Below are 12,925 nucleotides of genomic sequence, written 5' to 3'. Positions count from 1 at the left end.
AAAACATAGTTATGAATATTATATTCCATTTCTGATAATAGATCCCCGAAATGTTCCATACTGTTCCTTTAAGATGAGCTCAGAAAAACTTTCCCCCTTCAGCTGATGAATGTAAAAAGTGAAGAAACCATCAGCAAAACACATTTTTGAGTAGAAGGGGACTTTTAACCTTATGATTTTGCTTGAGATGCCTTGAAAACCTCTTAAGGACCCCTGATTGCCCCCCCGAACTCTATGTGGGAAACATTGATTTAAACTGATATTGATCTCGGCAAGTCTTAGGATTTTTGAACCTAATGACGACCCAGTTATTCAGGCTATTGTAGGCAGTAATCAGTCTTCTTAATATAAATAGTTTTTATTTTACAGCATTGTTCAGCTTGCCCAAAACATAAAGGCCTATTTCACTCTAGATTTGACAGTGTTAAACAGGTGGCACCCTTGTATATTTTACATTGGTTAAAATCATTTAACAACTTACACTATAATAGACTAAAAACATTTGGAAATACAATACAATTGCACTATGTACTGTATAGTCTTGTACTCTGAAATAATTTGCATTCTTATAGATAAAGAACTAAGAAACTTAACCTCAAGTAAACTACTTAAGTTTATAATGCAAGATTTAAGCAAAGAATTGAAACATGTATAATCTCATTACAAGAAGCAACTAATCATTGGTTACAACTGAATATTTTCAAGAGGATACAGTCGACTCAAGTTAGCTTAAAAGTTACCCAAAAACCAAACACACTGCTCTTTGACAAGTATCTGAGGACAGTTTCAAAATGTATAAACTCTTTTTTTCTCTGTTGACATTCTAAATATAGAAACATTTATCAGTATTACAAACATACCACCTGTGTGAAAAACAAGAGATGGCTTAAAACAGTATTACAAACTTTGAGAACTTGTACAAGTACTGTGTTTTTCATTACAATGACACAGCAAACTCAGAAAACATGAGAAATATCAACAGACGGCATGGAAAGCGAAATCCATCCATGCTCGTAAAACTCGTTGTCAGGGTTTGTGATCGAGTGTAAAACCGGTTAAACAACATCGCCATCGTCTACGATCACGCTAACCTGCATCGAGCTACGTCGTCACAACTGAAAGCAGGGATGTAGGCTGATAACAACTTTGATTGGCACATTATATATCCATATATCACACAGCGCAAGTCTTCAGCAGAATCTCAGTTCATATTTTTGTGCACATCTCGCAACACATAAAAGTAATACTCAACCAGCTTACTGCACGTTTCTTGTTAATTAATCTCTTTGTAATATTTAAATTGCGATGAGGTCAGATGCGAGAAAGCTGAGGTGAAATTAATTAATTAAAAACAGAAATAGTTTTCTGATGCAGCGGGCTGCACGCGTGAACAGACCTGTGCGTGTGCAGCAGAGAGGAGCAGAGCTAATCAAAACTGGCATGAAATAATGCACATCAGCTACTGCGAGTGCTTAGACTCTGGTTGTATCTTACAGTGCACACACACACATACAGTATATATACACATAGAAATGTGTTTGTCTTTCCGTTTGTTTCTCGTAGACCGTTTAATTGCACCACCATTATGAGAGCCACAGCTATTATGATCCTCAGTGTTGCTTAATTCATCACAATTTGGCATGAGAGCTGACTAGTTTTTGGCACTCTTCCCAGTTTTACATTTTTGCAGAAAGGCTTTTGTGCGCTGACAGCCCTTCAGAAATGTAAACACTCACGGATGATTCCTGGTGTTTTTTCCTACTTATATAATTTTGGATTAACCCCTTATAAAAGCAGAATACAAGCAAGCAAAAGATAAAATGATATAATAAAATTATGTTGTACAGTGTGCATCTGTATATATGTGTGTGTGTGGAAATGCATGCCTGTTGTGTGAACAGCAACTGTGTCAGCGCCTGTTTTTTGCTCTCACAGTGTTGAGGAGCTGTGTGCAAAGTCTTGGAAGGTGTTTGAGGAGTAGACGGAGCTTGGAGGGCTACCGAGCATCGACCCCATGATGGGGGAGTCGCTGATGGACTCCCCCGAGCACACTGAGTCTCTGAAGGGGGAGGGGGGCGACAGAGCCAGGGTATCCTCCAGGATTGGCTTGTTCGGAGTTAAATCCTCGCCATCCCCGTCCTCCCCCTCGGGGTCATAAATGTAGCTGTGTAAGAGGTCCAGTTCCTCGTCCTCGGACCCCTCTTCTTCTTCGAACACCCCCATTTGCGGGGCCAAAGGAAGCAGAGAGGGGCTCAAGCTCAAAGGCTCGTTGATGGTAGGGATCGCCTGCCTGGCGGCGTGGTCGTTCAGTGCGGGGACGTAGGAGCTGTGTGTGTCCACCACAGCCCCATGCGAGCGCTCTGCGGTGCAGCCCTTCAAGTGAGAGGGCAAGTAAGAAGCCGGCTTATCTAAATTAGACTCCAGCGCTTGTCCAGAGCAAGCGGGAGCCCAGAGGGGGCGCTGCGAGTCGCCCTCGTCGTCCTCCTCCGCCAGGTTGTACAGAGGCTTAGCGCCACGCGGTTCTTGCGGGAGTTGGGGTTCTGTGCCAAGGTCGCAGGTGGAGGGCTCACAACTGTGGGGGTCGGGGGTGTTAGTTAGGGGCCTGATGACCGCCGTCTGATTCAAGCCGGCTTCCTGTTTCCTCACATGCACAGACAGTCTGTGCCACACATTCCCCCCCCTCGGAGGGTGTCTTGCACCTGATTCAGACCATGACACAGACTTGCCATTAGAACTATGAACGAGATAAAGACCCAAAGTTACTAACACAAGAAACCGGGAGGGTGGTTGCAGAAAAACTTCAACACAGCAGCAACGTAACACAACTGAGCAGCAGCATTTCAACATTTCTGATGCATGTTAAAATACTTTTTTAACCACACGACTTGGACATTAACAGCTTTGCTAAGGGGTTCACTCATGAGCTCTAAGGAGCATTACATTCATCAACTGTGACACTTCACAAACATAGTGAGTCATAATGTGCTGCAGACAGCATTATGATCTTCAGATTGCTTCAGACATTAAGCTGACAGAGTTAAGAGCCACCCAGCTCATTTCCTCCCCTCTTAACTATTTACTTTTATAGTTGAAATGGGACGCATGCATTCAGGATCAGTATTTCAGTTGGTGTCTGAACTGGCCCTGAAGACGACACAGAGTTTAGTGCAGAATGAGCTAGGGACTGGCTCTAATGTGATTAGTTGGAGAGGTGGGGGGAGGGGAGGGGCGTTCATGCTGAGAAAAGTTAAACGTGAGGTTAATTCAGGATAAACCAAAAGCAGCAGGGTGGCATATCTCCTTCTTGGAGGGCTGCAGTGTCAAAAACATTTTTGCCATTGCCGGCTCAGGAGTGACAGGATCATAGAGGCAAGTGATTCCTTTAATTCATCAGACACTTTAACAAGCCAGATAGACTGAATAAAGTTGCTGCTGAATACAAAATGACTCAACAAACTCAAGCTGAGAGCCAAACAAATTATGAATAGTTACTTGCTACACATTTTCCTTTATGTCACTCGTCAAAATCAAGCTTAATTCACTGCAAAAGCTAAAATAGGTTCCCAGCATGATCATCATCACAACAATGTGTGACACTGAAAATGGTGGATTTCAGCTTTAAGACTTTGGGACAAACTCACTGATTTTCTTATGAATTTATGATCATCTGGCTGGTAAATTTCTCCCCCGGTTGTATCTAACACAACAGTTGACAGTGCAGCGCTCCAGGAAAGGAGTTGAATGACCACCGTGCCAAAACATGTGCCAGCCTCGACACTTTGCGGACAGTATATGCTGCTCAGTTTGTAAGGTTAAAGGGTTAGATTAGAAGATTAGAAAGGCTGCATAGCAAGGGTGAGAGACAACACGTAAACATAGTGGGATCACTCTCATACTCTGCCCCACTCCTTACTTTAGACACCTGTCCGTGTGTCACTGCTGTGGATCTCAAAAAAGTTATATGCAAGTCTTATGTCCTGTTTAGATGTGTGAAATCTATACTGTAATAAACAGGAATGAGTCCTAGAACCTGGAAATGAGTTACCATTTAAGCACTTACGGTTCCCTCGTCTGGAAGTCAAGGGATTTTTTGAATGGGTCTTTAGTTAGATGCTTTAAATAAGGTCTGTGGTTAACACAAGTTTTGTTCTACGACATAAACTACATCAATAAATTCCGCACTTGTGGATTTTTAAGTCTTTATGTGTCTTTAAAAAAGGCGGTTGCTAACAAGTGGATAAATGAGACTACTAAATGTCATCACGTCGACTCGTCCGCCATTACAGCCTCATCGTTTTGTATACTCGCGTTCATGCGACCGCGGTGTAGTTCGTTTATAGCCTAACGTTGGCTTTTTACTTCTAGTGGTTGCATTTACACTTCAAAAATCATAAAAGTGGTGTTCATTTGTGAAGATTATCTTGCTGAACAAAATGTGTACTGTAAGTATCGTAAACGTGTGTTTGCCACAGAGTTTATTTTCTGCAATAACTCAAAACCCAATCGAAAAATATTTTTGTCGAGGGAACCCAGGGGGATGTGCCATATAAATCACTGCTTGATCTTTCTAAATCAATGTGTTTAGTTTGAAATACATTGAGTTGCTGGAAAGTTAAAATTGGACCATTAACATCAAGCATAAACACTCAAATATTCTTGCGAACAATAAGCACCTGGATGTTACTTTTGATGATTTATTCAGAGAAACGCCAAAAAAAACATCTTTGGACGACTCGCTGCACCATTTGAGTGTTTAGGCATCTCATAATTTTGTCAAGCAAGATGAACGACGTAAAAGGTCACTCACTTGGCGTTGCCAGTCACAGGCTTCTTCCGGCGGAAGATATTGAGGAAGCTGTTGGTCCCGCACTGAGCCGACTTCCCGTCCCCAACGTGCATTCGCACCACATCAGACGTGGTGAAGGCGCTTCGGACGTTCCTCTCTGGTTTGGCGATGATAATGTACATCTTAGGCGTGAACATGCACCCCAGCGCCACCGTTACACTCAGGCTGACGGAGAAGGACGTGGTTATGATCTTGTAGTTTGAGCCAAAATAGATTGGCACAAAGGCCAACCAGATGATGCAGGTAGTGTACATTGTGAAGGCAATATATTTTGCCTCGTTAAAATTGGCCGGGACGTTACGCGTCTTGAAGGCGTAGTAGGTGCAGCTCATGATTAACAGGCCGTTGTAGCCCAGTGGCGCCACCATGCCCACGTTGCTAGTATTACAGATGAGGTAAACCTCACTTATGCTCGGGTACGACTTGACGGGCATGGGAGGCTCCAGGATGATGAGCGTGATCTCCAGAGTTAGCTGCAAGCTGATCAGCATGAAGGCGATGACCACCTGGGCCCAGGCGCTCATGAAACGGGGCTTCTTGGTGCAGATCTTCTTCTTGCTGCCTGCCAGGATGCGGGCGATGCGATTGGTTTTGGTCACCAGGGCTGAGTAGCACATGGCGGATGAAAGGCCCACCAAGAGCCGCTGCAAGTAGCAGGAGGCCACTGTGGGATGGGCGATTAAGGTGAACGGACAGATGTAGCCCATGAAGATGCCGGCCAAGATGATGTAACAGAGTTCTCTGCTCGAGGACTTAACCACAGGTGTGTCACGGTACTGGATGAACACAAAGGTGACAAAGGAGGTGATCAGGATGCCCACGCAGGAGAAAGCCACGGCCACCATGGATTCCACATCCGCCCAGTCAAGATACTTCAGAGGCAGGGGCTGGCAGCCTGGGAAAGAGCAGAGATGTGAGGTTAATCTTTTGTTGGTACTGTAGTAGTATTTTTTGTGAATGAAAGCTACATTAAAACAGGTGAAAAGAACCAATGAGCGAGAGGACAGCAACACAGATTTGGAGACACACGGGAAGTCAGATGTTTAGCACAGATCAGACGCTTCCAGGATGGCCTAAAATTGCTCGGAAACTAATTTGCATGTGTCAAAGCTCCAGTTCTGTCAGATTTATCTCTCATTTTATGCCAAATGTGTGTGTGTGTGCAGACACGTAGGTATGTGTGTCAACTCTGTCATGATGCGCTAGTTGCCATCAAACACCCAGAGGAAGTTTATGGAGCTTAATGGGAGAAAACTGACATCCCTAGACTTCCCCAGCTTAACACTCCATAAATTACATGCTGCTGCTAATAGCATTACAGTCACTGCCATCACAAGCAAGGCTATGCAGAGAGAAAACCCACTTCTGGTCTGCGATGCTAACTCCCAATATGTCAAATCATGAAAAATCTGAAATTTTTAAATATGTAGCCTCAGGAAGCTTGGATATTTTCGACACAAAATGTGGAAATTTAAGAGCACTTCTGCAAAAGCACACTGAGGAACACTTGAGGGGAAAGTGTCTGAAGCGCACAGTAGCGAACTGTTGCTGTTTTTTTTTTGACCACCCACCCAGCTTAGTTTGCCAAGGCAGCAGCCGGACAAGGATGGCAAAGATGAAATGCTCTTATCTGTATCAGTTCGTACACAATCCTCAAATCCCTTATTCCTCTAAAACCTGTGCTGTTATATCTAAGCTGGGAAAACCTTTGAATAATTCAAAAACAAATCTCACTCTTGTGCTGTACATGGTCTCCCTGGGTAAATTCACGTTGACTTTGAAGAGAAGCCAGCACCATAATGAAATAAAAAATAATATATATTTTTTTTCTTAATCCTGCCCTAAATGAGGAAATGAGTGAACATATGGACATTACAACCTCACTCTATGAATAGGATACCAACTCTCTCTATTAGTATTCTCCAGATAGGGACGTGTAATGAGGGTGAAGGGAGAATTTCTTCCTCGACAGCCTGCTGAAATGTATCCCCAAGCCTCTCATGGCAGTAATAGGATTTTACACCTGGGAACTGAGAGCTCTTCTCAACTCTATAAATCGCTGTCAAAACAACCACTGGGTCTCAACAAGGCAAAGAGCGGGGAGGAGGGAAGGAGTAGCGTGGAGGTTGAGACTGCTAAGAGAGCAGGGTCATTGGACCTGGATGATGAAGAGCATCGGCGAAAGGAGGTGTCAGGGTGTGAAGTGTGGACAGCCTTAAGGGGGGATGATATTTGAGTGTGCAAAATCGTTTTAGAGAAAGGGTTTGTGCTGTTTCAGTGAGATAAGTCTTATAAGATATACATGACTTGATAAGGAAGCAGGCAAATGAGTGAGGGGTGGTTAAAGAGGACCTATTATGCTTATTTTCAAGTGCATACTTGTATTTTGGGTGTCTACTAGAACATGTTTACATGCTTTAATGTTCAAAAAACACTTTATTTTTCTCTTACCGGCGGTGCTGAAGCAACCTTTTTCACCCTCTGTCTGAAACACTCTGTTTGAACACTCCCCCGAAAAGCCCAGTCTGCTCTGATTGGTCAGCTGACCCACTGTTGTGATTGGTCAGCCGAACCAAACTCTTCAGACTCCCCTCCAGCGCCGCTCTAACTAGCTTTGTTTGAAGCCGTGCCAAACTAGCCGCTAGGCAGGTATTATGCAAATGTGTGACTTGGTGACATTGCCACATTACGGAAGAAAAGGCGGGATTTCAAGCTAAGGCGTTCCAGGCAGTTCAGGAGCAGGGTTTCTGTGGGGGAGAGTATCTCCCTTTGGCATGGACTTTGGGCTTTGTAACTTTGCAGACCTTTTACATGCACAAACAACTATATAACACACTAAAGGAAAGAAAAAAAAGCATAATAGGTCCTCTTTAAGGGATAGGAAATATAGAGTATCAATGAACATTGTTTATAAAATCAAAAGTACATTGGCTCAGAGTGTCTCCCCTACCTTCCAGGTCATTATCGGGCCACCATCCCAGCTCACACGCCTTACAGGTAAACTCATCCTGGACGATCTCATTGTCCTTGCATGTGGTGCAGATCCAACAGCAGCTCACCTCGCCCTTCCTAATCACCTGCACGCAGAGAGGTCAGACATCAACGACGAGGGGTCACAGACATCTTAGTAAGCAGTCACATCACTAATCAAACCGGGACAAGAAGCACATCACGCCCCAAGCAACCTAAACAGGTAGTCGGCATCAAGGGGATATCAAAGAGAGGGATATGTTGGTGCATTCTTTTTTTTCTTTTCTTGAGCCCCAGACATACTGTTTATAAAACAAGGCCAGCAGCTTTTACATTCTGCTCCCGGAGAAGCTGTTACCCGCACTGTGATATGTAAAGCAGGGTGATAAGTGGGGCAGGAAACAAAGCAGATGGGGGGGGGAAGCGTGAGCAGCCAGGAAGAGAGGATGCACCCTCCCTCAGGCGACTTAGAGTATAGCTAGACTGAAAACAATCGGCTCAAGATGAAGCAAATCAGGGCATTTCTTCAAACTGGGCTCAATACCAGTTTTTAATATTTACTATCCTGAACTAATTTTTCCCCTCAGCCAGATAGGGTGATTTGTTCACTTATACAAACTTTGTGTGTGGCATCATTTAGACCGATAAGACTTTAAATCTCATTAGTAATCGTGAAAAGCACAAAGATTTTGTCTTTTTTTCCCTCAGAACCTTTTTCAATCATGTTTAATTAGACTGAGAAAACATGCCTGTAAATGATTTCCTCCTTCTTGAAGCATTTTATATATTATTTAATTGATGAAGCAGGATGCCGAAATGTAGGACACAGTAACATCCCCAAAGTTTACTACCAGTTGAGGATGCTTTGGATGATTAGTAAAGAGAACAAATGGGAAGCGTTGACATTCATAGAATGGTGCATCACGTCCAAGCAGTGACACAGTTATCAGTACAAAAAAAAAGTCATTAGAGAGCACAGGGGAAATACCATTTCCGCCTTAACTGATTGTGCTTATTTTTAGCCGTGCTAGCGGTGTGGACCTAGGGATAGCGATGATGGTTGGTCAGCCAGTCTTCCGCTTACAGAAATATCTGAACATGAACAACTTTTGGATGGACTGCCATCACATTTTGTTCATACAGTACATGTATGGTTCCAACATGATGTATCCTAATGACCCTTGACTTTTCCTCTGTCACCATCAGACAGTTTTGGTTCAGAGTGACATGTCTCTACAACTACTGGATGGATTGCCATGAAATTTTGCACAGATATACATGTCCATCTCAGGATTATTTGTAATAACTTTGATGATTTCCTAAAAGGACATGTTCAAAATTTTGGGAACCGTCTTGTCAAGAGTTAGATGAGAAGACTGATGCCACTGAAGCCACCACGAGCAGCCGGCTATCTTAGCAGCCGGCTATCTTAGCTTAGACTGGAAACAGGGGAAAACAGCTACCAGCACTCTAAAGCTAGATTAACACTTTATATCTCATATGTTTAATCCGTAGAAAAAACAAAGATCCCGGCCAAGAAACAGTCCAGCACATAACGCCCCCTAAATTGTATAATTATTGTTTTCACACCTCAGTTATTGGTCGACATTGCTTGCTAAACATCAGCATTTGGAGCGTTATTTCACCTCCTTTGCGACAAGCTAGTATGACATGTTTGGTACCAATGGTTGATGATTCCTTGGGTTGTCTAGTTTCATATGATGTCAGTATCTTTCTAGCTTTAAAACTGAGCCTGCTACAACCTCCATATCAATTGCGATAATGCGTTAAAGAAATTAGTGGCGTTAAAATGAATTTGCGTTAATGAGTTATTATTGCGTTAACTTTGACAGCCCTATTCTCTGCACAAAAGTTATTCTTTAAAATGTTAAAAATGCCAGAAAAAGACCTCCGAGTTGCATGGAAAGCAGCATTAGTCTTCTTATGAGACTTTTTACTCTTGGACAAATTGGAAAGAGCATTCTTTGAGTATCCCTCTTGTGTTAGCGTTCTTGGAATTGATAAAGCACTTTACCGTGAAAACTCATTATGTGTGTCTGCCTGGCCAAACTCATCTCCTTGTTGCAATGAGAATTAGCTAGTTAGAGCAGGATCGATGTTAAATTAACTCTGCTGGTATTCACTTAACGTATATATACACTGGCACAGTGTTGAATTAACACTTCTAGATAGTTCTGGACCTCCAGAGTCACAAAGCAAATTACCCACTGTTAACAACTATTGATTTTTCAGACTTCAGACTAAGTTAACACTGGTGAAGTTCATTAAACGCTGGGGGATTTGAATGCCCACCTTGATCTGTCCTTTGGAGCAGGGCTCACTGCAGACTGAGCGGACCATGTCGCTGCTGTTCAGCCACAGCTTGTAGTCGTCGATGCTTAAGATGCCCTCGTGCCAGGAGCCCACGTTTAGGTAGTCATAGCCATCACTCACACCCTGTAGATTCATGATGTCATACCTGGATGGACAGAGGGAGGGACGGAGAACCATGATGAGCAAGAACAAGTTTATTAAGTGGCAACGGGACAAAAAGACTAAAAGGGGGGCAAAGTAGAAAGGAGGAGAGTTCAAGATTACAAACAGAGAAAGAGGGAGACATAGAGGGAGGGGACACGGAGAGAGTGACAGGTAATTTAATGATAACGATTCTGCAGCTTAGCAAACCTTTTATCCAAAGTCACTTAAACGGCTTTACAACCCTGTTAGTGTAACATCAAGAGCTCTTGCCAGTGTGCACAGCGTGGCCTTTCTATCTTTATATTGAACCAGGATGTGCTCCACCTGACCTCTAGTTGACGGAGTAATGACACGCCTGTGTTTTCTGACTGTCAAATGCTGTCTGTCGGACTGAAGAGAGATGAAAGTGGCTGCCGCAGCGGACAATCCACTGAATCTGTTCCAGTCCAAACTAATTACATCCTTCTGTGCTCAAGATTGGTGCACACTCGTGTGCATGTGCACGCGTGCTAATGAGTAGGAGAGTGTTAGACGGGAGAAATTCAGAGATTACAACCACGCTGAGGATATGAAATGTCTATTTCCTGACTTTTTCTATATCCTTACCACCTCCTCGTCCTCTTACCTTCCTGGGGTGTCTCCGTTTTGATCAAAATAAATCTCCTCTCCTGAGACGCCTCTGAAGGACGTCTTCAGCAGGTAGTCCAGCAGCTTGCTGCCATCGATGGGGTCCATGGCCTCACAGAGCCCCGGCTTCCCTGGGCACAACTCCTTGTGCATATCATGGAGGCCGTGAGCCATGGCATAGATGGCATTGATGACAAATCCCATTTTACTATCCTGAACATAGTTTTCATGCAGACTCTCATTTCCTGTTAGAGGGGAAAAGAAGAGAACATTAAAAGGATGGAAGAATTTCTGCAATTTTTACAGTTGAAGAAAACTTTCTCGTAGGGCTGTCTTCGACCAAAGAAATTCTCTAATACGATTTTGTGGAATAATTGATTATTTGATTTAATCGACAGATCTGTAAAACTGTGTTTCTCCACAAAGAATCACACAAAATCACAACTTTAAATCTTGTGTTTACCAGAGATGTGCTCATAAGTTTCTTGAAAATAAGTCATTCAGCATGAAAAAACATAAAAAACGACTAATCGACTAAAGAAATCTTAGTCGACTAAGACCAAAGCGAGTCGATTAATTGACTAAAAGGGGGCAGCCCTACTTTCTTGTTTGTCTGGGGTTTTGTGCTGTATTCAAACTGCAGTCACACTGTAGAAACATTGTGTTTTCCACAATGCATAATTAAATTAGACCCAGACATGGAGAATCTATTGCAAAGCAGAACCTTCTTTTGCAGCAAAATATATCAGCATACAAGGAAATCACAACACAATGTCCAAAAGCTCAATAGGAAACAGATATGGAGCGCGACCATAGTTTGCAAACGCCAAGTTGCACTTCAGCGTCAGCCCTCTAAAGGTGCTGTCTCACAGTCAAACTTCAATGTTTTGGAGGATGTCAAATACAAGTAGGAAATGTTGAATTTTTTTGCATCCTTGTATGAAGAAATTTCTTCCAAAGTTTAACACTATATTTACATTTTCTTTGCCCCTTTTTGCAAGGTCACCCATGCGCGAAATTAACATTCGCCTCCCGTTCGCTTCCATTCTATGCGAGCGAGCGGACGAAAAAACACTTGCCTTCGGTGGAGAAGCAAATTTGCATCTTTGCATTTGAAGTGCAGTTCGACTTTGGTGTACTTTCAGACGATTATATCTCCTCAGCAGGAGATGGTCACTCGCCTGCATTCGCGCATGTGTGACCGTGCCATTAGACAGTGCATTTAAATATGTTTTCTACATCATATACACCAACATGCACATACAGCAGAGGGTGTGATCTGTTTCAATACAGCGACATCTTTTTCAGGTGTTTCAGCCTTTTGGGTGAACAGAGTGTGCTGGGTGAGCCATTCCTTTGTGCAGTTTTTCAAAGTGTAAGGCTGTTTCCTTGTTATTCCTCATAAACAAGCCCAGTGCTCCACATCAGAGTTTGACTAAAGCAATCCTCGCTCTGGCCGAGAGCCTGAGTCTGCCAGCATCAAGACATCTCACATTTTACGAAACTGCAGTTTTAAAACATTACAGAAAGTATTGTGTTAAGGAAAGCATCAGTCAAACTCTTCCTGCTTACAGAGTGCAGGTGCAATTCTGATAAAATCATCACCTTAATAATGGCAAGAAAAATGCACTTACCACCTTGAAGGTCTTTGGAATAAAAGAGGTATATGAAAATGTGATACAGAGGAGGTAGAAAAGCAACTATATGACTGTACTGCTCTGAGATAGTAACAGTCATTACAAACCACTAATTGATTTTATTTATCAGTTGATTAAAAGCATGCTGAGCAATTTATTTTTAATGTCAATTTGATTGCATTGTTCATTGAATCACTTTTATTAGTTTTGTTGTGAGTGGTTTTGAATTGTGATTTAAATGCTATTAACAAGCCGAGAACACAATTTACCATGATCACCTTTTGGGAGCAAAGGGAGAGGATATTCAGGAAGGAAAACAGAGAAGAAGATACACAGTTTGTGTTATTATTCATGAGTTTTGTACTCT

General features: G+C 42.8%; 1 protein-coding gene across 2 annotated transcripts in view; it reads right to left on the bottom strand.

Annotated features, from left to right (window-relative positions):
• Positions 1 to 342: 342 nt before the first annotated feature.
• The window catches only part of grm1a (glutamate receptor, metabotropic 1a), a 36,867-nt gene continuing 24,284 nt past the window's right edge, over positions 343 to 12,925 (bottom strand). Inside the window, exons 5-9 of one of the 2 annotated variants that reach the window (XM_037751198.1) lie at positions 10,920 to 11,166; positions 10,130 to 10,295; positions 7,797 to 7,923; positions 4,808 to 5,741; positions 343 to 2,734 (exon numbers count right to left, since the gene is read on the bottom strand). In XM_037751198.1, the coding sequence (XP_037607126.1) occupies positions 1,930 to 2,734; positions 4,808 to 5,741; positions 7,797 to 7,923; positions 10,130 to 10,295; positions 10,920 to 11,166 (2,279 nt within the window). In that variant the 3' untranslated portion in view covers positions 343 to 1,929. The remainder of the gene's footprint in view (positions 2,735 to 4,807; positions 5,742 to 7,796; positions 7,924 to 10,129; positions 10,296 to 10,919; positions 11,167 to 12,925) is intronic. The other variant, XM_037751199.1, reaches the window with a different exon arrangement.

This window comes from Sebastes umbrosus, chromosome 18 (genome assembly GCF_015220745.1).
Source record: "Sebastes umbrosus isolate fSebUmb1 chromosome 18, fSebUmb1.pri, whole genome shotgun sequence".
Lineage (NCBI taxonomy): Eukaryota > Metazoa > Chordata > Actinopteri > Perciformes > Sebastidae > Sebastes > Sebastes umbrosus.
This window is presented reverse-complemented; position numbering and strand designations above follow the sequence as displayed.